The following is a 24,831-nucleotide window of genomic DNA, read 5'->3' on the forward strand; positions in this document are numbered from 1 at the left end:
TCAGAAAATACTTAGGTACAGCACTGTAGTGCTGTATGTAGTATGTAGAAGTATGAGACAAGGAAGAAACAGATTATTTTGCTGTACATAAAGAAACTATTTTGCCAAAACATTTCTTCAGTTCCTTAACACATTTGAAATGCCAGTTTTTATACTACACTTATTATAATTCATGACAAAACACTAAGCCTCTACCAATTCCTAATTTTTAAAAGCTGTCGATTAGATCGCATACTTGGATTTCCTATTTTGTGACACATTTCAATCTAGACACCATGAAATACTATAACCAAAGGAAGTGCAAGCAAAGTTATGAGGAGGAGTTACTGTTTTCTATAATTTTTGGTCAGGCATCTGCTTGGTACGTTTCAGTGTTACAAGAGGTTGTAGCCAGAGCCCTACACTTAACAAAGTGATCCTTCTTGAGGTGACTACTTCCATGTGTATTGATCCACGTTGTGAAATAAAACACTATTAAAGCAGAATAAGATTATTTAAATCTGGTCCTGTTCAATTTGGATTTTTGGAGATATTTCCTAGTATCTTCCAGAACCTCCTGGTGAATTCCAGATCACTGGTTAAAACACTCAGTAGCTCTAGATGCAATATCATCCTGATGAAACTCCACTACCAACTGCCCGTTAAGCAATCCCTGCAAAATCCTGCTTTCAAATATTTAATGTTTCCTCTATTTTCTACTCACATCTCATAAATTGCTACATACATTATCAAATTGTTAAAGAGCCAACACACGATTCCACAAAAACAAAGTTAGCTTAACCACAATCTCTTTTCTTATGAAAGGAACTTTCCTCATTCACATTCTGTTAGCAGAATTCTGTGATTACTTACTGACCTGAAAGCCAAACCCATTATTTTTCCCCAAATTGATTCAGGTCAACTGTTCTAGAAGCCATACAATTCCTGGGCTGTGCAGACAGCTCTAATTTCTAACTACTCAAGGTAGTCCAAATAAGGCCAAGCATAAACATTAATCACAATGTTATTTGATAATACCTAAGCTAATTATTAGATAATGATCTTGGAGATTTGTGCATATCACTGAATCTTTGTTCCCCTAAAGTAGCTTTATCAGATTATCTTGAAGCTTAAATATCTGTTTGTTTAGATAATATCTGAAGTAATATCAAACAAAGCAATGAATATTAGTTAATAATCACTGCTTTTTGCTTACGTAGTTTCTCTGAATAGCGAAGCTTCAGCCAAATAAACTAAAATAGAAAACATGTTATAGAAAAGCTCTTCGTACCTTGTTTAGTGCTCACAGACACAACTGAATTGGAACCATCAAAAAGAACGCTGCCAATAACAGATAATTCAAAATCCGCCCAGAACAAGCGCTGACTGAACTGATCAACTACGAGACCTACAAAGAAAATAAAGTTCAAATGTATATAAAACCTGAAAAAAAATAATCTTTTCATTTTACTGTACAATTTAATACCATCTCTATTCTTGTGTACACAAAATATGGTGACAACGAAAACACAAGACTGGAAACCAAGGAGAATAAAATATAAAACATTCTGCTTAAACCTTCCCCTTGAGACAAATGTGGTTTTTCACTTTCTTAAACTTACTCTTCCAAGGTCAGTACCTTTTCAAACCCATTATCCTCAGCAGGTAGGGATATATACCAGGTGGGAATTAACTATAGAATCTAATCCCTTAATTTGCTCTACCAACAAAAAAATCGATTATGTCAATAGATTTCTAAGCAGTGGCACCAGCGTGACCAAGTGTTAAAAACAGGGCATTCAGATTTCAGAAAGTCTTCCCGAGCGATCCTGTTTCTACAAGAATATAACTGTGTTCTTTTTTTTTTAATCACCAATACTTCACATGTAGTAATCATCACAGAATTAAAAATCAGATTATTTTAAAGTAGTGTTGCAAGACTTAAACAGCAACATTGACACATGTATATATTTGCATATATATGAAAAGAAAGCACAAGTGAGTGACTGAGAGCACAAATGGGAATACGAGATAGATAACATTGTGACTACCCAGCCTGCAGGCAATAACTAAATAGTTAAATCAAGCAGTACATGTTTCACTACAGGACGATTAAATTATTAATATGTCATTTTAGGTCATGTCAAAATCTTCAGCCTGAAAAAATATTTGAACCATAAAATAATTTAACTCTGAGCTTTTGAAGTTGTGGTGTGTTTTTAATAAGAATGGGGAAAAGTATTTTTCTTCCTATTTATGTAAGTAGGTAAGTCAGAAAAAAATACATCAAACGAAATTATACATAACAGAAAAAATTCTCCTCTTAAGGTCATAAATTAATCAGCTACAGATAGATGAGAGGAAGTGGAGGAAGTCTGACGCACAGACCAATGAAATATGTTTACATTTGCAATTCCATTAAAGAAAAGAACTTCCTTAAAAGAAACACTGGGGTGCAGGCATACAGCTAAAGAGAATGAATTCTGGTAAAATATAATCACAATGTGTCAACCTTGTGTGATATGTGGTGCCTGAAAGGGGGAATATTTTAGCAGCAGTCCCCAGTCTCCAGTTTTAAATTATTTGCATTTTAATAAGAATATTTAAACAACAAATAATAAATAAATTACATTCTCAATGTATCTTTCGTGGTATCAGAGATAACATGATGTAAAAAGGTACTTGGTTTTGTTTTATACATATAGCACTCCTGTGATAGTCATTTGTATGCAAATCCTGTGAAGTCAAGCCCAAATGCTCAAACTCTCACTCTCCTTTACTTGAAATAGGAAAGGTATATTTAGTAATACATTTAAAAGCAGTGAACACAGATGTTCAGTAAAATCTTAAACTTCATCTAAAGAACAGTCATAAAGCCTCATGTGGGAGGAAATAGGAAAAAATGGCTCAGAGTCTTTTTTTGCATTTCCTCTAAAAAGACATGGATCTGTATGAAATACCTGGCAAAAAATTAAAAGATCCCAAAGTTGTCTACTTTCTAGCATGAGGCAAAGGAAGAGAAGCACAGAAAGATGCCATAGAAGTGTTTTCAGGCAGCATGTAAAGGAAAATGCAATATTGTGGCAAGGCATTTGGGCAATTCCCTCTTGTTATTGGTAATTCTGCTAATTTTCTTAATTTTCATTCGATTCATATCCTTGTAAGGAGACAGAGGTCTGGTTAAATGTTTATATGAAACTTTTCTATATACAATATATCAAGGAAAATTTTATTAAGAACAGCTCTTGCAGTTCTGCTTCTGGTCAGGGAAGAAGTAAATCCTTGCATTTTCAGCTAAGTTTGATACCATTATTACCTATAAAATTCAATGAATTCAATAATCTAATACTGATGGGGGAAAAAAAAGGGTTTAAAAGCCCTTTAATGACCAATGAAGTGGTGACTGGCTGAATAGGACATAAACCTGGCAGACAGACTGACAATAAGAGACAAAAAAGCATAATTCGGGCAATTAGAACTAAATCTGATTATTTGTATATCCAGTATGTTCACCATGTTTTACGTAAGAAGTTCAGCAAAGAATATGAAAGAACTCTGATATCTGTTCTCTTTCGGTCTGAATAATTAGAAGCGTGTTACTGAATTTACTGTTTACTATGTATTTATTATTATCTCCATTTTATTATTATCTTCCTCTCCTCAAAGCTTTCCTTACCACATATATAATTGCTTCAGTTGCTATATTTCAATCTAATCATGTCAACGAAGAGGGATCCCTATAAGAGATGAGTGTAAATCTGCATACACAGCACCGTAAGCCCACCTCAGTGTGGGACTTAACAACCTCTTAAAATATCATTACTTGTGTCAGCGATAGCGGCAGATTCTGAGACACTCAGATATTGAGACAGCATTCTCTTGGAAGAAGCCTCTGTTTCAATAGATACGTGTACCAAAGTTGGACAACCCCTAATTTGCAATGCAATAATAACAAATCATCACTGTAAGCCTGGAGGAACATCAAACACTGCATGAGAAAATGGGTCATAAACAAATCATTTGTGGTTTCAAGACAGGATGCTGCTATTTAAGAGAGACACATTTCATTCCGGATTTACAATTTCTTTTGTCATAAAAATTACTTTTATCCTGGCAATGGAGTCTTAATGGTAATTCATAAGACCTCCCCATGTACTGTCAAGCTTCAAAATAGCTCTGTAAAATACTGAGATAATTAAGTTGTTGCTTCTTTGAATACCTAAACCTTTTTTTACACTATTTTGCAGTGTATTAAGCAAAGTAACTAGATTAGGCTGTGAGATTTCATACGTGTTCTTAAAAAATCACTAACTGGTGTTCCCTTAATTGATTTTGCTTGTTCAGTGTTATTGGACAAATCATATTTTAACTGATTATATATAGGCCTTTTGTACTGCTTTGTCAAATTATCATGTTAAGCTTTGTACAGAAGTCAAATTAAGACGTATCATTTGAAAACAGAACTAAGAATTTTGTTTAGTGAATGCATATGAATAACCAGAATACATATTTTTTAAGTACTTTTTTTTTGTTTTCCAAACTGAGAAACTGGAATTCAGCTGACAAATCTATACTGAGGAAAAATGGATAAGCTGTATACCTGTAGGTCTTTGTAAATTCTTTTGAACCAATATCCTTCTCAGAGTACCATCCATAGATGATTCCTCTATATGAGAGCGATCTCCAATAACCGTCCAGTACATCATCCTAAAAATATTAAACATAAAACATAAGCTGGATGCCTATACAGAACCTCAAAACACTTCGCAGATTAAATTATTATGGGGCTTTCAGCCTGCATGAAAGATGGGATATAACTGATCCTGATTTACATGCAGGTAAAGTGAGCAGGAAAGTTAAGTAAATGACTTGGAAAAAGTATAGACATTTGTAGATATAATTTTATTTCTCTTACTCTACTTTGTATTTTTGTTTGAATTACCAAAACAGAGTAATGTCGAAACATACACACCCCTTTTTAGGATTTACAGCAATTGCATATGGTTCTCCTGCCATGCTTGTAAGGAGTCGTGTACAGTTTGGTCCGTTCAATTGACCTACATTAATGGAGTATCTCAGACTAGTCCAATGAGTTGTATAGTAGCTGAACCAGTGCATCCTGGAATGATCAGTCCAGTAAATATTTCCAGCAACCCAGTCAACAGCAATGCCTCTTGGTCTTTTGAATTCTGGACACTAAAAGGAACAGATGTTCAAGTTAGATTCTATGGAAATGATCTTTCATAGCAGATTTATGCAACTTTCTCCACAGATCATTTATGTAACTTTTTACAGTTAAGTAACTTTCACCTTTAATACAGTGAAACATGTAAAAAGACTGCATTGGGAAGACAAATTCCACCTGTAGGTGGTAAACTCTAACTGATCTGCTGACAGTTCTATTCAATGTAGAAGAACAAGTCAGTGCTTCAAAATTCAAGCCTAAGGTTACCTACGTTAAAAAAAAGGCACTTAGGCATGAACTACTTCAACTATTGATACTGAAGCAAACAAATGTTACACACTGTAATTAAAAGGGAAAGGAGAAGGAAGAGTCAAGATTATACAGCTCTTATACTCTATGCAGAATACACAGAACTATGGTGTGATGGCCCATCCCAAAGCCCTCACTGAAAACAGTGCTTGAGACCATCCAGATTTTTATGGCTGCTCTGCAGTCTGCCAAGGATAAATAAAGTCACTGCATTTAGAAAAATACATAAAATCGCCACTGTATTCTGACCAACACTAGTATGCAATAGTAAGGAAATGTTCAGTGTTGCTCATCCCATGCTGTCACCTGCTACTGTGTTGTATCACTGATTAAAACCAGAATTTGTGCAATATTCAGCTTCATATATATGAGGCTTGTCTGATTACAAGTTCAAAATTATAAACTATAATATCTCTACTATGATTTCACAGTTTTCTTCTAGGCCTAGATCCCCAAAAATGGTCCTAGGGATAGAAGTTCACATTGCATATAGGAGACATATATGAAAAAGTTTCGCTAAATTTTACTGTAATGCGTGCAGAAAGGATTAATATTTGTAAAAAGGGCTACTCAACTATTTCTTACCTTAATTTAGCATATCATGCAAAAATTCAAGATTTGCATGAGCTAAATACATATACTATTGTTTGCATGTTTACCTATAATGATAGCAAGTTAAATTATGAAAAAAACCCCTCTGTTCTTCGACAAATGCAGTAACAGAACTACGTAACTAAAAATCAGGAAAGAAAATGCTAAAATAACTTGTTTTCCTCAGGTGTCTGAGTTCCCTAATACCACAAGACATTTGTAGACTATTTTCATCATAAAATAAAGGTCATTTCGTTCTCTAGGTGAAATAATAGGACTGTAAGGGTGAATTTAGATAATTCATTGTTCATAAACCTTCAATTCTGCAAAAATGTCATGGAATGCATGTTCTAAAGATATACAGAACCCTGACTTTCTATTTTGACGAGTATTAGAGCAGCAAAATCAATCACTGCATTTACAAAACAGTACTTCTTTAAAACCAGGTGATAGTAATTTTTTTAAAGTTAAACAAAATAACGTATCCTAATTCTTTGTTATAAAATGATAATATTGGCAGCATATGCTTCCATAAATTACACAAAATTAAACTTTTTTTTTTCCCTCCAAGAAAAGTAGCTTTTGCATGCAACAACCTTTTTTTTCTTTGTTACATTATCCAAGCAACATTCATGTAAAGGACATGATACCCAAAAATGTGGGTATTTGCTGATAGGCATCACTGGTTTTTTAATCCAAACTTCTTTTAATTCTTCTCAACTATAGAGGAGAAGTGAAATTCCACCATATTAAAGATCAAATACACAAGGACATAACCAGAAGAAAGGGAAAACAGCTGTGCAGTGTGAGAGATAAAAAAAGAGAATAAAAACCACTAGCAGATGCCATGGCCATGTAATTCTCATGTTCATTGAGTTCCAGCCTAGCTACATCATATTTCTGATGTCTTATGCACCTCCTCATACTGATAGCTTATTTGGATTATGTTAATTTTTAAGAATTATTTTGCATACAGAATAAGCATGAAAATACAGGAACAAAATCACATTAATATTTTCTACAGTTATTTTAGCTCACTTTGATGCTAAATATGTACAACTTACTAGAAAAAATGAGCTTTGAGGCATAATCGCTTTCTATAGCGTGACAGTTTCTGCACAACTACTGACCATGTCAGCTGCCAACTTCTGATCAGAACAGCTGCCTGTTGTAAAATTTGTTTTAAAGGTTAAGAATTAAAAAAAAAAACCCAAACAAACAAAAAGCATTGGCACCACCACATTAAAAAAAACCCAAAAATCAAACACACCACACACAATTAAAAAAAAAAAAAAAAGAAAAAAAGAAAGAAAATAAAAGCTGCAATAACAACTTGGATTTGGAAATCATTTTGATATAACGGTAGATTTCAGAAAAATTTTCAATCCCTAGAGTTGAGTTTGGAGAAAATATGTTACAAATGCACAGCAGGCACCCATCACCTTGCAATGCACAGCATTTTAACACAGGAAGGCTAAATTACAAATCTCATTTATATCATAAGCACAGGGGAAACAATATTTTCTCTATTTACTTTGCAGAGGGTTTTGGTCTAACATTGCTGTGGAATACTGTAAACCAATGATTTGGTGTTCCTTAAAATACCTTCATTAAAAATAATACATTGTCTAATGATATATTATTATAACAGTAAAAATAAATGAGAAACAAAAATACTAGAAGACTTCTAGACTTTTACTCGCTGAAACAGAAATTTTTCATTGACAGATGAGCACCCCAGTAGGTGCAATGGTTCACCAAACCATCGTTTGTATTACATAAGTAGGAACATTTAAAAATTCCGGCTAGATGACTGAGACAGAGAGGGTCTCCTAAGTACGTAACTAAACCTCATCCATACAGAGCTACAGTTTTCAGGTAAAAAACATAATGCTATTATGTTTAAGAACAGTAAAAACATTTTTACGATAAAAGCAACTAAAAAAGAAGTGTAAAACCTTTTGGAAGCGTAATGTTTAAATAAGTGAACGGCTGAAAGGAGCAGTGCAGATGTTCCTTAAATATTCCTGGGCCTGAATACCTGTTATCATGACCGAGCACTATACAGGAGCTCTCCTGTGATAATGGAATCATAGGGTGTATCTAGACATTCCAAAGTTTGGATCTGAGCAGGAAATGCTTAAAAATAATAACCCTTTGCCCTTTGAAAATATATTTTCTATAATTAACACAGCATGAGGCAAAAAATACCCAGGTTGGTTAGATTAACAGAACAGGGGAGTGACACAAAACATTTCTAAGAGTAAGCTGGAAAAAGTTTGTAAACCACACATTTAATAGATTACAAATTAGTGTTTACAACATCAGTTAAATACTAAATTGTCTACCTAATTCATATAGCATGTATTAACAGAACACATTTAGGCTATGATCTCTTTTAGCTGAGGTTTGTAGAAATTGTAAGAGTTTGGTCATCTCTTACAAGGCATGGTTTTCAAATATGAAACCTCATATTTTTAGTAAATTACAGACATTGTTGCAAAAAAGGCATATTTAAAGAAAACCATCTAGAAATTGTTTCCATTCACAGTGAAACACTGAATTTCACTGGGCCCTGGGGCAAACACTGGAAGTATATTCCTGGATATATCACACAAGTGGTTAAGGATCCTTGTTAAGCTCTCAGAAAAGTGGGGCTGGAGCAAGCTGCAAATATACTCATAAAACCCGTGGGTTTTTTCTTCTTGTTATACGGTACAACTATTTTAAATGTTCAGCTTTGTTTCCTCTTCCATGAAAAACACGAGTTTGAGTGGCAAGTCGCTCTGTGTTGAATATTCACCTCAGATATCTTCTACATCGCTCTCAAAGGATTATGCCAGTAAACAGCTGGCCCAGTTATCACCAATTCACTTACACGGTCTCAACTCAATAGAAAGCAATCCTCTTCTGCATCTGTCAATAAACTCTGAAGAGTTGATATTTACTATTTCCTTTAATGCTTCAATCTGTACCAAGCTTAAAACCCCTTTTGCAGAAAAATACAAGAGATACTTAACACTATTCTCTGAGGAAGGCTCTTGATATGCTAATTCCATGGAGCAATTTTATTTGAGAAGGATTTTTGCATTAATGTAATTACCTGAAAATGCAGGTGACTTTGTTCAAGTTTACTGTCTTGATTTACATATCAAAGTCTAGATACAAAACTTATAATGTAACCTTCGAAAACTTATCCATTAAAAAACTTCGGTCAAAATTAAGGAATTCTCAAGCTTTTCAAAACTAAATTTAAATGACAATATTAAAGCAACACTATAAAACCAATTAACCTACTCACCAGTTACATATAAGGCAATAATATTTGAGTATTAATGAGGTAATGCTGGGAAAATATTCTGAACAGTTTAGCACAGTAAGAAGTAAACGCTTTACAAATATAAATGAAATGTGTCCGAGATATATTCAGATACAATCTGTGCATTTTCCACATACAGATTTATAAAATAGCTTTGTAAGGCTTGACTCAAGCATCTTCATGAGCACTGACCTGCACTGAAGAGTGAGAGGAAAATGATGTATAAAGAAAAATATAATTTTTTCAACAATCTTGAATTAAGAGGAAGTGACTAGAAAGTATTGTTGCATAAAGGTGAAACAGAGATACGAGAAGGGAAAAATACTTCAGTACTTCAGAAAAAATAACAGTAATTCTAATAACATTTTATCATTTTAGTTGAAATAGGGAGACAACATCAAATCAGCTAGGAAATTTTCAACCCTGGACTATGAAGAGGTGTCAAGGAAGCTTATATTCAGTTTTATGGACCTGTAAGAATGTATATATCCATGAGAGATGTTGTGGGTCAGCGGACTACACTTACTCCTTACAGAAGGCATCTGCATATTAACCAAAAAGAAATAAAATAAATAAATTACAACAAAAAAGCCCCCATACTTTAAATTACCAAGACTTTACAGATTTGTTATTTTGTAATGATGGTACAGAGATGTGTCTATCGGGATTTCGTAGGCACAGGTTATCTGCCACATTTCAATGAGAAAAATGTCACAGAAGAATGACTCCGTATCTTCAATACATACTTTGGTTCTCAAAGTATCCTTCCCCAAAACTCAGACGACATACTTGACCTAGTAGAAATGCTAGGAATAATTTTCTACTTTAGATCTACTTTACATACACTTTCTGTCAACAAAATCTAGATGACTCCCTTCTGCGGCACAGATGGAAGCGGTGTTTTTTAACACCTTTTCCCATATATATGCCATGACAGGCACAAGGCATGTTTAGTGTCCATCGGTGTCTACATCCCCAGGCTTTTTGCCCTGCTGGCATCAAAGGTCAGGAATGTCACTCGTTTGCAAAGGAAGTATCCTTGGATGAAAGGTACTTAGAAGTGGTCACAGATGTGTAAGAGTTGAATGATAAATGAAAGATGAGTCTACTGTTGCTAAGGCTGTTTATTCTACTGGGTATATAAAAGCATTCATGTGAGGTAAGGTCATCCTTGTTACCTCTCCAAAGTTTAAGGAAACAGCCAGAGAGCTGTTATTTCTAACCTGATTTATTACTGGCCAAGAAAACACAAAAAACTCTCCTCAGCCATTACATTTAATAAAAAGAAAAAAAAAAATATCTAAATTTACAGCATGTAATGTAAAGATCACATTGTTATCTTCAGCACTAACAATTCCTTGAGAATTTTGTAGAAATATATTAGGCAAAATGACAATCAAACTGCTTTTATTTTCAAGCAAAGATCACTTGAAATTACCTAAGGTTATAAAAATCCACGTTTCTGTTGTCAAGTGCAAAATGACATTTATGCTTATCCAAAAGAAGATACCATGCAGTTCAACATACGGAGGAATAAATATTTATTATTCTAATTTTAAAATCTTTGTCAGGGCATTGCTAATATTACTGTTTACATGGTCATTACAGAAACTGGGCCGGTCTTTGGCCTACCTACACTTCCTATTTTGCAAGTATTTGAAGTTCATGCTTTACTTTAAACTACGTGTTGCTTATATATGTCTATTATATCCTCTCTTAAACTTTTATCTCTTAAAATAAAAAAATCTTCATAGTACACAGTCTTTCCAAGCCTCTAGCATACTGCTTATTTCTCTGTGGAAAACTTTTTAAAATACTATAATTTTAAACTCGTAGACACTCAACCAAGTCTGCCACAGCCTTGAATGGAAAGGCATTAATAGACATACACACCATTTGAGCAAAATCATTACCAGATAGAACTTTTAATTTACTAAATCAGCACATTATAGACAATCAGAATAGAAAAGCATCTTGAAAGAAACTTGGATCATATAATCTTTAATTTTGCTCACTTACTATCAAGCCACTGTTACTTTGCCTTCTCTCTCTGTCATGAAGTTTTCTGTAGAAAATCCCTCCTGGATTAAATTGAGTGCTCCAAACAATCATGTCCCCTTGAAAATATGCATCCAATCCAGTTATCCTTGAATTATGTTCGATATGTGATACTTGATGATGAACATCACTGTAGTTGAATGGATATGCAAAACCCAGGATGTCAGTGTCATTAGCAACATAGAGAACTTGATCTTCAGAGCCTAGGGATTATTATAATGAAACAAAAATAAGGTAAATGTCAACTAATGCAAAAATCAGCATTTTTCACTCAAGTAGCTTTTCGTTGTTTATCTGATATAATTTCTTATGCTGAAATTGTTTTCTGATTGTTGAAGACTGCAAAAACACTCATACTCCAGGCAATAAATGCAACTCTTCATGCTCTGATACCAATATATATTACTTCAATCCTCCCCAAGCTCACATTATGACACATGGGACTATAATTCCGGAGTACGTAATAGAAGAATTTGAAAACTTTAAGGAGTATATAAAAATAGATTATGTATTAAAGCCATATGAATCGCTGTGCATATTTTTATATGTGTGTTGTGTCTAGAGGGTCCTAAATGTATATACTCAAGGAACGCAAACTGCCAAAATGCATTATTTCAAATTGCTTAATTGGAAATTAGAAGTTGAATGATCCTATTTTTATTGAAGGCAGCGAAGATTTGAAATTGCAACATGAGCAAACTAGACCAAAGCTGCTACAGAACATGTGCAGTTGTGCCTTCTATCTCCGCATTTCAGATAGTTAACATTTATGGATACCTGTGAACGGGTGATACTTATGGATACCTAGTTACCATCTTGATTAAAAAGTTGTAAAATATGTTATTTATAAGAAAATGTCTCTGGTATCTATTCATTAAGTTCTGAGAAAGTTTCAGATTTGCTGGATACATTAGAAGGCACTTGAAATTGTTTAAATTTCCAATTTATATCACATTTTTTCATAGAGAACCAACTTAAAATAGCATCTGTCCATTACATTTCCTCCTTATGAGTATGAAATACCAAAAATGATTTGTTCCCTCACTCCTGCTAAATACACGAAGAAAGAGGAGTTCCATTAAAGCACATATCAATGAGGAAAGAAGGAACCATTAACTGTATTACAATGGCAACGAAGCTTGTGGAAAATTCAGATGTAGAATAACAATTCCCACATTTTTAAATTATAAGCCCTCAGAATTGTGCCGATGTTTCTATAATAACAAGCCACTACCCACAATTCGGAACCTTGTTCTTTCCCATGTCACAATCTGATTGCTTCTTCAGTAATAGGTAATGATGCTAAATCTTGATAAAGTCCACATTACTTATAGAGGACATTACTAATGAGTCATTAATATGATCTTTTTGCTTCAAGAAAATACGAAAGAAACGTGTAGATACTCGACTATCACCATCTAGCTATCCAGCACACGTGTACCTGCGTTACTGACTGATGTGCTACAAAGAAGCAAGAATTGAGATCAACATGATAGAAGCCGTTATGGTTCTAGGACGTATGTCCACAACATGTGCCTGCCGGCCATAGGGTTCAGATCGGGTACTGCTCGTTCTTGTGCACCAGATATGCACAGAGATGCAGAAGGAGCCACACTTTCCAACTTCAACCCTGGGTCTGCACCGAAGACTCCAAGTGTAGGTGTAAGTCGAATTCACACTAAAATCTCACTAAATCACGGGTGAGATGCTGGGATCATACTTTCCGTTATTCACATACAGAAACATAAACATTGTGTTAACTTCACTCAGGCAGATGGATTATTGCTTGTTTCACTTCTAAAATGATTTCAAAGTTACGCTGTACCCAGCCTTAACTATTACCTCCACTTTGTGCAATACTTCTGCCTTACAAAAGACAGAAATAACATCTATACGTGCATATTTCTTTACCTTCACTGGACCATGATCTAGGCAGCTGATTTATATGAGAAGTATATTCTTAGGTAACTAAGAAAAACTCCACTTAAATGACTTACCTAAGATTTCTCAACAAGACAAAGCAAAACATGTTAACTCCAAATATTACTTAATTTTTTCCTAGAGGTCTAAAACATGCTTCTATGAAAGAGTTAATTCTTCCCTCAAGCTTCTATAGCTTCACCAGAATGCTTACACGCTACTTAATAGACAATCTCTGTTTTTCTTATTTGTGTGTCTCTGTTTGTAAATAGAGAAAGCTGGAGCGGGAAATGGACTTTCATATTAAGTGCGTTCATTTACATGGAAGTGATAAGAATTTCCTGCTAAAGGGAATGAAAGGTAAATCTGAGTAGTTTGGGGAATTATTTCTGTGCACTATTCAAGAAACATTTATCTAAAAATAAACTGTATATGGAACACATTTGTGTTGCCAACCATGCACATGACAAATGATTTCGTACTGCCAGTCTATTTCGATTTTTATAGCCTTACCTTTTGCTATGCAACTGTTATTCCTCTCCTTATAATTTTTTTCGCATGCGCATTTGTATGACCCCTTAATATTATTGCAATGCTGGGAGCAGGCACCAAATACCATACACTCATTGATATCTAGGAGGAAGAGAATGGTAATTTATATACCTGGAGTTTAATACACTATTATTTAACATGTTCAGAACATCATGGAACAATGCAGATGAACAAAAGGAACTCGTAAGCATTGATATATCTCGCAACGGTAAAAGGAAGCCTCCTGCAATTATCACTACTGTTATTTCTGCTGCAAATTATTTCTCCATCCTTCTTATATCAACCTATTATAATCAGAGCTTGAAATCAGCTTTAAGAACGAAAATGTACATTACAGTGATCTCCAACATACCTACCCCTGTTACAGTCAAAACTACACAATCACCCCTTACTGAAAAGGCTCCTGTGTAAACCTTTTGCTTAAGAGCTGAACAATGAAGTTGTTGTGTGCAACTACCTATTCACTTTGACAGTCCCACTGACGTGATCTCCACGTTTTCTGTAAGTTACTGCTCACCAGTAAGAAAATGAATTCACAACCTATTCTTTGGGAAAGCAGATTTATCTTTCTGATCAACTCTTTCATTCTTACAACTATGTCTTCCCTTTTTTTTTTTCTTTTCCTTGACCTGTGTGGCATTGTATATATTAAGACTACATTTTCTAAGATATTTTACTTTCAATCTGTTTATTCTAATTTCAATTCACGGTTTTATTCATCTTTGTTACTTTAAGCATCTCAAAATATTCTCACGTATCAATCTAAACACCAATCTCAATTGCTCAGTTAAATAATCTACTAGACCTTAAATCACCCATTTATCCCTTAAATTATAAAATGATCGAATGCTCTGACCTGGAAATTTTGACATTCACAATCAATGTTAATCTTTGTTACCCTCTCCAGGTAAAATGCATAAATCCACATCCTGTAAACCCTTTCAGTTTCTTTTCTTGATTTCCTAATCCCATAGCTATGAAACAGTTTTTACTCTGCGGAAGAAAGCATGCAATATGTAATGTATGTATGTAATACGTATCTCTTTCTCCAGCACAGAAAATTGACTATTGCAGTTGACTTTTAATACTTTCTAGCAAGGGATGATGGAAAAGATCTGTACCTTCACATTGTCTATTCCTCCTGTTTCTCTGAAATCCAGGTTTACACTGACACAGTATGGATGTTTTTGTTTGATTACAGTACGCATCATCTCCACAAGGATTCACACTATCTTCACATGTATATTCAGTGACACCTAAATATAAACAAAATGTCTAAAAACTGCTGGCAACATATGTTTAAACTGTTAAAAATGAGATCTAAAATAACAACAAATAACAGATTTATCTTCATGTTAAAGAGTAACAGGTACATTTTAAACAAATATATGACATTACATTATTTACCTACATATGCATATAAACTGACAGTATTTAATTGAGATACTTTATTTCACAACAGGAATTTAATAGTAAAATTTATCTTGTTGCAAATATGAAATAAAATGCAAACAACATACAGCTAAACCACTTCAAAAACTCAAGAACTACTCTTAAAAACTACTACAAGCTGAATTGCTATAAAATTTGCCTTCGTCTTGTGGTATGTCAAATAGAATTAACTTATTTTAACTAAAAAACCCCCTTGTTTAATTAACTTCTGTGTTGCTCAGTAGGTTTTGCATGGATGAAAGTCTCAATTATTTCTTTTCTGCTACAATCATAAAAACATATCTTGTCAGCCAAACTCACTTATTTTGCAGTCTTGCTCATCCGAACCATCTCCACAGTCATCAAACCAATCGCACTGGAGCTCCATTGGAATACATTTCTTATCATTACAAGCAAACTCATCTTTTTTACATGGTCTTGCTTTATATGTGATTTTATCTATATAATTACAAATTAATAAGAGAAAAATAAATCGGTATTTAAGATTCTTAGGTTATTTTAGACACATACAAATTGGAATGACCACGAAGCATTAAGCAACTGGAAATTATTTCAAGCTTAATTTCTTTCAGTTTCAAATTCTGATCTACTAACCTCCAGTTAAGCTTTACTGAAGGACAAGCAGATTTCTGTAACAAAGTTTGCCTTCAAGTTGTTTTCTTTGATCTGAATGCCTTGAAAGGTAATATCACCTACCGCAGTGATCTTCATCCGAGTTATCACCACAGTCATCAACCTCATTGCAAATCTGCTCGGGTCGCAGACAAACCCTGTTGTTTCTACATCTGTACGGCCTTGTTGGAGGGCATGGAAACTTTACTGTGTATTAAAAAAAATAATTGGCTATTACCCAGCTAGTATTCTTGAACTTTCTTTAATGTCTCCTTATCCAAGCAATAAGCAGGCATGGGGAGACAGTTGTACCTGACATATAAATGGTACTTGATTTTAACTTCTGGTACCTAATAGAATAACACTTCAAAAATGTTTACAATATAAGTTCTTCATCTAGGGAACAAAATTATTTTGTATGATAAGCGTAATTACAGTTCTGTTTGAGAACCAGTAGATATGACAGAAATAAAACAAAGGAAGTAGCAAATTTAATGATGATCAATATTCCAACGTAGAAGGGACTTTTTCCTATCTGTGCATTTCCTATTAATTTCTCACTATATGTTATCTGAAATTACATGACTGGAAATAAGAACAGAAACTATATCCCACATTTCACGCTAATATTTTAAAACTCAAAGAAAACTTAAATGCGCATGTCCTTATGCATTTCTCTATGTTACATGTAATTTCTTGCTTTACTACATGAGCATTGAAAAAATTGAGTGTCATACCGCACATTTCAGCAACTTCATCAGAGTTATCTCCACAGTCATCCTCGCCATCGCAAACCCAAAAATGTAGTTTGCAGAGGGAATTGTTGCACAAAAATTCATCAGCTCTACATATATTTCCCCCTGGGAGGATGAAAAGAAAAAAAAAACCAGAAAGAAGGAAAACAGAAAGACAGAAGAATGAAAGTCAGTTCTTGATAAAACCAGTACAACCACTTATCACACACTATCTGAAGAGAATGACACAAGTAGTATAACTAATAAGAAAATCCCAAATGAAAGGGTTGGAAAGGCAGAGAGAAATATTATCTTAAAAATCCCTTCCTTGCCCATACACTTCTTCCACTTCCTTTTCATGACTGTTAGCCAGGAATTACCTATTTGGCCTGATTAGAAAGGGCAGTTATCAAAGAAAGACACTGACGACTCACCATCTAGGTACATTCCCCTTGCAGTTAGCCAGGAGATGCCTAAACTACCTCTCTGTCTGTAACCTGCTTTGGTGATGCTGCCGTTCAGAACAGACCTGGCTGGGTAAATCAGTAATTTGTGCTGTCAGAGAACGGTACAAACCAGCCGACAGAAAGACAGTCAGACTTGTGAAAGGCAACTTCGGTCCAGGTTTGCTTCACATAAATGTCTGATCCTCCACCTCCTCCTACTCCCACTCTGAGCCACATCATGTTCAGAAGAGACAAAGCCATTTGCAGTCCCTTCACCACGAGGTAACAGCTGCTGCTTCTCCTGAGGAGCAATAGGCTGGGCCAAGCTTGTAACTTCCCCATCAACTATAAATTCAGTAATTAGGGCAGATCACGCCACGTAGGCACAGAGTAGACGAGACTAGGTGACCTCTAACAGTCTCTTCCTTTTTGTAACTTCTGAAATTTCTCATTAGGATGTCTACTGAACACAGAATGCAGCAAGAATAAATTCTTCCATGTAACTTCAGTATTGATTGAGCTCTGAATCATTTAACAAAATGGAACAGAGGGTGAGAGAAAATGTTTCGAGCTGGAGTGCTCAAGCTTTAAAAAGTGGTTCAAGTTGGATACAGTTTTAACATGTGTAGCAGTAAGAATATATTTTGTTTCAAAATTATGACTAAATTTTACCACTGCCAATCAACAAAGTTATGGAAACTTCTTGAAATTAATTTTCTGTATAACACATTTTTATGGCAACTGGTTTCTCAGTTTCCTGAGAGGAGCAGAGTGTAAAATAAACAAAGCTGTGTACCTGCAGAGGAGGAAACAATGAAATTTTATATGACAATACCAAAACTCTCACTGTGGCTTCCCTCAGTGCATTACACCCACCCTTATAGTTAGGTCAGGCTCCAGTGGCTTTTTACTGATTATTCAGTGCCCTGTTCACACCACATTAAAATCAACAGAAGGTTTTCTTTTGCTATAAAGGGTTCAGAATGGTTTGAATTTATTTTTTTCCAGAAAATTAACTTCCATGAAATACCCACTGTGTAAGAGGATATTGGGAACTCTCACACTATGTTACCAACTAAAATTCTCTCCCATTGCAAATATAACTTGTGAACATTAACAGAAATATTCTTTTTTTATTATCCAAGGAAAAAGACATAAAATTCAAGTATTCTTCATTATGAAAGACGTGAATATAAATAATTGTGTGTGTAATCACAATATAACCGTAATTCTAGTTGTACAATAAGATTAAAAAGAGCTATGTTTATAAATATGCACAGTGGGATACGGATAAATATTACAGAGATTGTTTTAGAATGCTGTAAAAAACCCCCTCCATTTGTGTTTGCCATATTTTCAAAAAGGAAAAAACTAGTTATCAGTGAGATAAACTGGTATTTGTTTCATGTGATTGCTCTGCCTGTCGTAATTCCTTTACAGAATAGATTTTTATAACAGGAATCATAATTGTGACAGAAATACAAAGTATTATAGCAATAACAAACTAGGCAAAAGGCTTCTTATTGCATTATAAGCAATTTGCAGTTCACAGAAGCTCCATTACACTATCCAAAGAATAATGTGGGTTTCAGATAAAAAAACATGGTACTGATTACTTACACTTCATTGGTTTTTAAAGAGATACAGTCCAGCTATTTTAAAAGTAGTTGTAAAATGGACTAGGAGTTTTTAAAAACTTTGTTATCTCTGTTTCTTAAACCAAATCATTCTTCAACACTTCCAAATATGATGTTTTTCTCTTTGCATCTAAATATCTGGAACATTCTTCCCATTTTCTTCATATTCTGGTCTCTATTTCAAACTTAATCAGCCCACATAACTTCTCTTTTTTTCCCTAGTGGTAGGTGTTGATCAGTAAACTTACAACAAAATAAGGGAAGGAGATTTTACTCCATAATTGCTTGCTTCATCTCGGATTATTATTATTTCTTACTGTACCGCATTTTACTTCTGAAATTACACACATATCAGGTGCCTCTAGATGACTAATACATACAACAACTCGTTTTAAAGAAAAGGAAAGGAGGAAAATTGGAAAAAACCAATAAGATGACAAAATGCTGTGTAAAATTTTGCTTTTGAGGAAATATTATTTAATTTGAGTGAGAATATCTGTGTTTGTCACAATTATAGAATTACCTCACCTCCTAAGAATTTTGTACAGTTACACTGCTACTGCCTGGTAGCTGAAGACAGGTTCAGTTAAAAAAAATCCTCAGCAACTATGAGAATACAATCAACAGATGTGTTTCTCAAAAACATATTTGGAAGCCTAATCATAAGCATGAAAGTCTGAGCACGGTGTTTAGCATCACGTGAATCAACTGATGTGCATAGCTGTGCTCTCTAAGGAGAGCATGAATTCGAAGTATGGTTTCATGGGTTCTGGTTAGTTGCAACATTTCATCTCCACGGAAATAAATAGAAAACTGGGGGTTTAAGATCACTTATTTAGCAATTTTTCATTATAGGTTATGGCTTTGTAATTTATTGTTGCTTATAAAACTGTAAATTAACTAGACTTATTACAGATTCCTCTGATGAGACAGGATTTGCTTCCAGTAATAATACAAACTTTTATACAAACAATGTAAGTTTTGCTTCATTCTGCAAATTGCTTGTGAAGCTACTGTACTGTCTTTGTCAAAAGAGGTCACAGAGCTTTCATTTCATCACTCAGAATGCATTGCCAGGGTACCACCAACTTACAATGTGTGTTGATACAAAAAACCGATAAAGGAAGACTTTTAAAGAAAAGTGTCTCTTGCCTTGGTCACAGTTTTCTTCGTCACTGCCATCCACGCAGTCGTGGATCCCATCACAAAGCCATCTGACCGGGATACAGTAGGCCTTATTTTTGCATCGAAACTGATCTTCTTTACATTCTGTTACACAATCCATCTGTGTGAATACAGATGTGAACTAAGTATCAATGAATGAGAACAACTACACGCTTAAAGACACACCTAACAAAATTTACCAACACTGGTTTTCATCGCCCTGAGTATATAAAGTTGTTCCTGACAACGTGCAACTAAATAGTTTCTGAAGTCCATATGAAATTGTAACTACACGCTACATATATTCTGATGTTACTTCTTTATGTCACTTAGTATTAGCAATGGAAAGAATGACTAGATTGACATTTCTGAAGTCAAATGCCCTAAGAGAACCAGCCCTGGAAACCTCCGGAGTGGATGGTGGCATTTGGTTCAGGGATCCTACAGGCTCTAACTGGCACCTTCATGGCTCTGAGAAATAACAGCTATTTTTGGTCTTTTTTCTTGAAGTTGTCCATGAAGGTTGATAATTTTTTTAAAAAGATACCAACAGTGCAACACGTACAAGATCATGGCATGAAGGCCCACAGAGGGTGAAGCGACTACTAGGATTGTATTAGGTGAACCTAGAGGACAAAGGGAGCCAAATGTGACACAAACAATGTGCACACTGACAGTATGGAGCAGTTCCTGAAGCAAATTCCACCAGAACCATGCTCAGCTTTTGACTTAGGGGACACAAGTTTGTCTACTCCAAGAGGTGGCCACGGAGCGAACAAACATAATGCAGTGTAACTACCAGGGAACCAAAATCATGCGGGCTAATTATCTGCCAGTGTTCAATGCATGCAAAAAACCCCAAACATTTGCCCTTTTAATTATTTTCAGATCTAAAACTGTTACAAATTTCAGGTCAGACAGTAGGAAAAGAAAAAAATACAACAAAAAACAAAGCAGAAATTTGTCGGCTACCTCATCAGATCCATCAGCACAGTCATACTCTCCATTACATTTCAAAGATGCTGAAATACAGCCTCCACTTGCACACACGTACTCACTTGAAGAGCAGGTTGGTGATGCTGGTTACAAACACATATTTTAGCATAAAAAAGAGACAATTTATAAATAAGTTGCTTTATAATTTAATGTTTTCACCTGGTTAACATAGTGAGCAAACATGTATTTGCAGCTGACCAGAGCTTTTCCAAACGTTTGTAAAATTTGATGAAATATTTGACAAAACTGAAATGCTGCATCCTAAGTGAATTGTATAATGACAGTGAAAGGATATTTGTGTTTTACCTCTGAGAAATTTATTTTTGTGTTTTCCTTATGCTTGGTTACAATGGTAAATACACTTATATACATATTCATAGAACAAGTATATTAAAAAACCTGGTTTCTTGAAAATAGGCTTAGAGTTTAGCTAAAGCATGTAAATACCTATAATTAAATAAGCTAAATTTATAAGGAACCACAGTTTTTGAAAGTATAGATTGTTACACTTAAAAAAAATACGTATTAATCACTTTCAGTTAAAATACTGATGGATATTATTGTCACATTTGAAATCAGGGGATTTTTGTCATAGGCATCAGTTGCGCCCATCTAGATGAAGCTAACAAAAATTAGCAAAATTCTTGCAAAAATAAACAAGGCCTTTTCCAAGGCAGCAATATGGAAATAATAACAACAAAAATAATAATTTACTAGAGAAAACATTTGCATAAAGATTAATAAAAATTGAATGAATACCACAAAGCAAAAAAGCCCCAGAGACACCTTAGTAAAATGACAAGAATTACAGGTTTGAAAAAAGAATTTTATAAACTGAGTATGTATTATCAAATTATATTTCAATATTAAAATGAAATACAATTCCTCTGACAAGCTTCATATTGCATACCTGTACCTAAGTGGGGTTTTCAAAATATGAGTAGGAAGACACGACAATACACATTCTAAAGGTGAAGTATTTCAGATTTCTTTGCACTACTTCTAGAGCCCAAGGAATCTTGATTTGTTGATTTATTTTCTCTTTGTTTCATTCTGATTCATTCCTTGCCTCATTTTATTTCTCAGCATTATTTAAAACAATACCTGGTTCACAATTTTTCTCGTCCTCCCCAAGTTTGCAGTCTTCATGACCATCACATTTCCATTTTGCTGATATGCACTGACCGTTGGAACACTGGAACTGATCTCTTGAACAGCCTGTTTCACAATACCTCTGGTGCAATAAAAACAATGTATCAACGAGATTAAGAGATTAACATAAACATTGATAAATACACAGCTGATCACAGAAGTTACAGCCCGTACTCCTCCACACTATGAAACACAGCAATGCCTTGTGAAATAAAATATATTTATAGATATGATTCATGAAAGGTGGCTTGCACCCTCTTAGCAGGTAGGAAGCACCTGAGGTTCAGCACTGGCAGGAAAGGAGAAGGGACAAAAGGGACAGGAAAGAACACAAAAAGAGCAAAGCATTATCCAGTGAGCTTCTGCTACGCAAAAGTCTACATTGTTTTCTCAAAAAAACCACAAACCAACACAAACCACTCTTGTGTTTAGAAAGAGTGGTTCCCCAACCAGGACACAACATATTTCCAGAATGGGAAGAGGTCCAGATCATCGCTGGGACAAAAAGATGTAGAGTATTGTTAAACATCCTTGATTTTATTTGCATGTTCTCCTTTTAAGATAACAATTTCAATAGGTTTAGCTTTAATTTAGTAAAGATATTTTCATATGTGCATTAACACGCAGAATTCCCATTGCTGCTTTTCAAAATATTAATATGTGGGAATCCATTCTCCAACAATATAAAACTATTAATTTTCTAAAGAAATATTTTTTCTGGAAGAAGCCTACCTCATCTGAGCCATCTGCACAGTCATAGTCTCCATCGCACCAGAATCTTGCTGAAACACAGTCTCCGTTTGCACAAAGAAAGTCTTTCAAAGTGCACGTCTGAGGCTCTGAATAAAGAAAAGTAACAACCCTGGGATTATTAGCATTTTCATAAAATATTTTACACATAAAACCCCCCAATCAATCAGTGAATGACTACAACAAAGTCAAAACCACTAACTTGTAAACTACAGAATTTTTTTTCTGTAAGATTTTGTTTAGTGACCTTTTATAACTATATTTCATTTACATATAGCAAGATAGTAATGAAAATACTTTCATTTCAGTTCTATCAAATTTCTTTACAAAATTATGTGATGCTGACTATATAAATATTATTTATTTCAATGCATATATGTTCTTACAGGTTTCATGAGCTATGTACCACAGACTAGAAATCACTTTTCCACCTGTTAATAGCCAATGTAATTAGAACTAAGCAGATCTTTGACTTTCCATACCATTTATCATATACCTTTTAACATGTGTGCACGTCAAGAGTCAGCTTACCCTGCACTAAGCATTCAGGGGAACAGTATTGAGATGGTAAATGGAATGCCTAAGAGGCAAGGTTTAGTGTTTCAAGAAAAATCCATTTTTCCAGAAATTAAATATGGAAGTATGAGAACAATCCACCGACTTAAATACTGACAAAATTGTCAATTTTTGAAAATGCAGAAAATAAAAGAGAAGGATAGGGATGGAATTTTCAAGTAATTTTAAGGAAACCGAAGGGAGATGTTAGATAAAAAGAATCTATGGAGCTTACAGACAGATAGGAGACAGGAATGGTTGGAAGGTAAGTGGGATGTTTTGTGATAAATGGGTATGTTGCTCAACTCTCTGGGAAGAAACAAAACGCAGAGAGGTCTGAAATCATTATTAAAGGTGGACACAACAAAGGAGAAGAGTAGACACAAAATTAATTTAAGGCACAGGCAAAGCAAAGAGGGGAAGCAAGGAGCGAGGGAGTAATCTTGAGAAGGTGAGATTGGCTGTTCCAGCCTATTTACTTCACTGTCTGCACAGCTCTATTGCTGCTGCAAAAACCCTGGCCAGGGGACCAGACTGGAAGATTCCCCAGCAGAACACTATGTGATTTCCTCCTGAAAGGCAGGACCATTACAAAGGAGATTGGATGGAAGAAAGTTAGTGCCTGGACTTTGGACACAAACAAAGGTAGAGAAGCAGTGGGGGTTGAGGAGAATTTAAGCAAGGCTCTCCATGCAATTGAGACTGCCAGTCAGAGAGCATTGGGAAAGCAGAACCGAAAAAACAAACAAGGATTATTTGTGGGATTATTCCCATCACAGTAAACATTGCATTATGTAAATAATGTAAAATAAAAAAATAAGGATTAATTAGTAACAGCTTTTCAACAGAGAGATGGGAAAATAATTCAGGCAACTGGTAAATGACAGTGCATAAATCAAGAAAGGGTAAAAAAGAAAAAGGAGAGACCGAGAGCAGTCTGGACAGTAATGGACTGGGTAACGATAAAGGGTCCTTTAGCTAGTTATGGAAGGTGGAAGCATGAATGCCTTTAAAAACATTCCATAGTGATCGAGGAAAGCAAACACAAAATTAGAGGCGTCCAATTGACAAGAAATTGGTCAAATACCAGCATGACAATACACTAGACATGAGTTGCGCAGATCTAAGGTAAAGTTAAACTTAGTTTTTCTCCCTGGATTTACAAAAGCAAAAATTGTTTCAAGAAATGAACAGTTTTAATGAACCTTTCAGCTATTTTTGACAAGAAAGTCAAAATGACCCTGCTTGAAAGTTTTTAAGAGAAATTTTGTTTTTTTCAGATAGGCATAACTTTTCATTTTGAAGCTGTAGGAAAGTCATAATAAAAGCTGATCTACAGCAATTGCATCAGTTCTCCAGTTATGCTATGTTTAAGCAAACAATAGGTTAGCATTTATATGGATTCTTAGATTATACACAT

General features: G+C 34.7%; 1 protein-coding gene across 1 annotated transcript in view; it reads right to left on the bottom strand.

Annotated features, from left to right (window-relative positions):
- Positions 1-24,831, bottom strand: part of LRP1B (LDL receptor related protein 1B) — a 527,248-nt gene that overhangs the window by 46,117 nt on the left and 456,300 nt on the right. Inside the window, exons 68-80 of the mRNA XM_065638136.1 lie at positions 22,839-22,945; positions 22,059-22,188; positions 20,931-21,037; positions 19,947-20,079; positions 16,715-16,837; positions 16,062-16,184; positions 15,666-15,803; positions 15,035-15,169; positions 13,875-13,994; positions 11,403-11,644; positions 4,952-5,175; positions 4,580-4,686; positions 1,271-1,387 (exon numbers count right to left, since the gene is read on the bottom strand). Of these exons, the coding sequence (XP_065494208.1) occupies positions 1,271-1,387; positions 4,580-4,686; positions 4,952-5,175; positions 11,403-11,644; positions 13,875-13,994; positions 15,035-15,169; positions 15,666-15,803; positions 16,062-16,184; positions 16,715-16,837; positions 19,947-20,079; positions 20,931-21,037; positions 22,059-22,188; positions 22,839-22,945 (1,806 nt within the window). The remainder of the gene's footprint in view (positions 1-1,270; positions 1,388-4,579; positions 4,687-4,951; positions 5,176-11,402; positions 11,645-13,874; positions 13,995-15,034; positions 15,170-15,665; positions 15,804-16,061; positions 16,185-16,714; positions 16,838-19,946; positions 20,080-20,930; positions 21,038-22,058; positions 22,189-22,838; positions 22,946-24,831) is intronic.

Source organism: Caloenas nicobarica, chromosome 6, assembly GCF_036013445.1.
Source record: "Caloenas nicobarica isolate bCalNic1 chromosome 6, bCalNic1.hap1, whole genome shotgun sequence".
In the NCBI taxonomy this organism is placed as follows: Eukaryota; Metazoa; Chordata; class Aves; order Columbiformes; family Columbidae; genus Caloenas; species Caloenas nicobarica.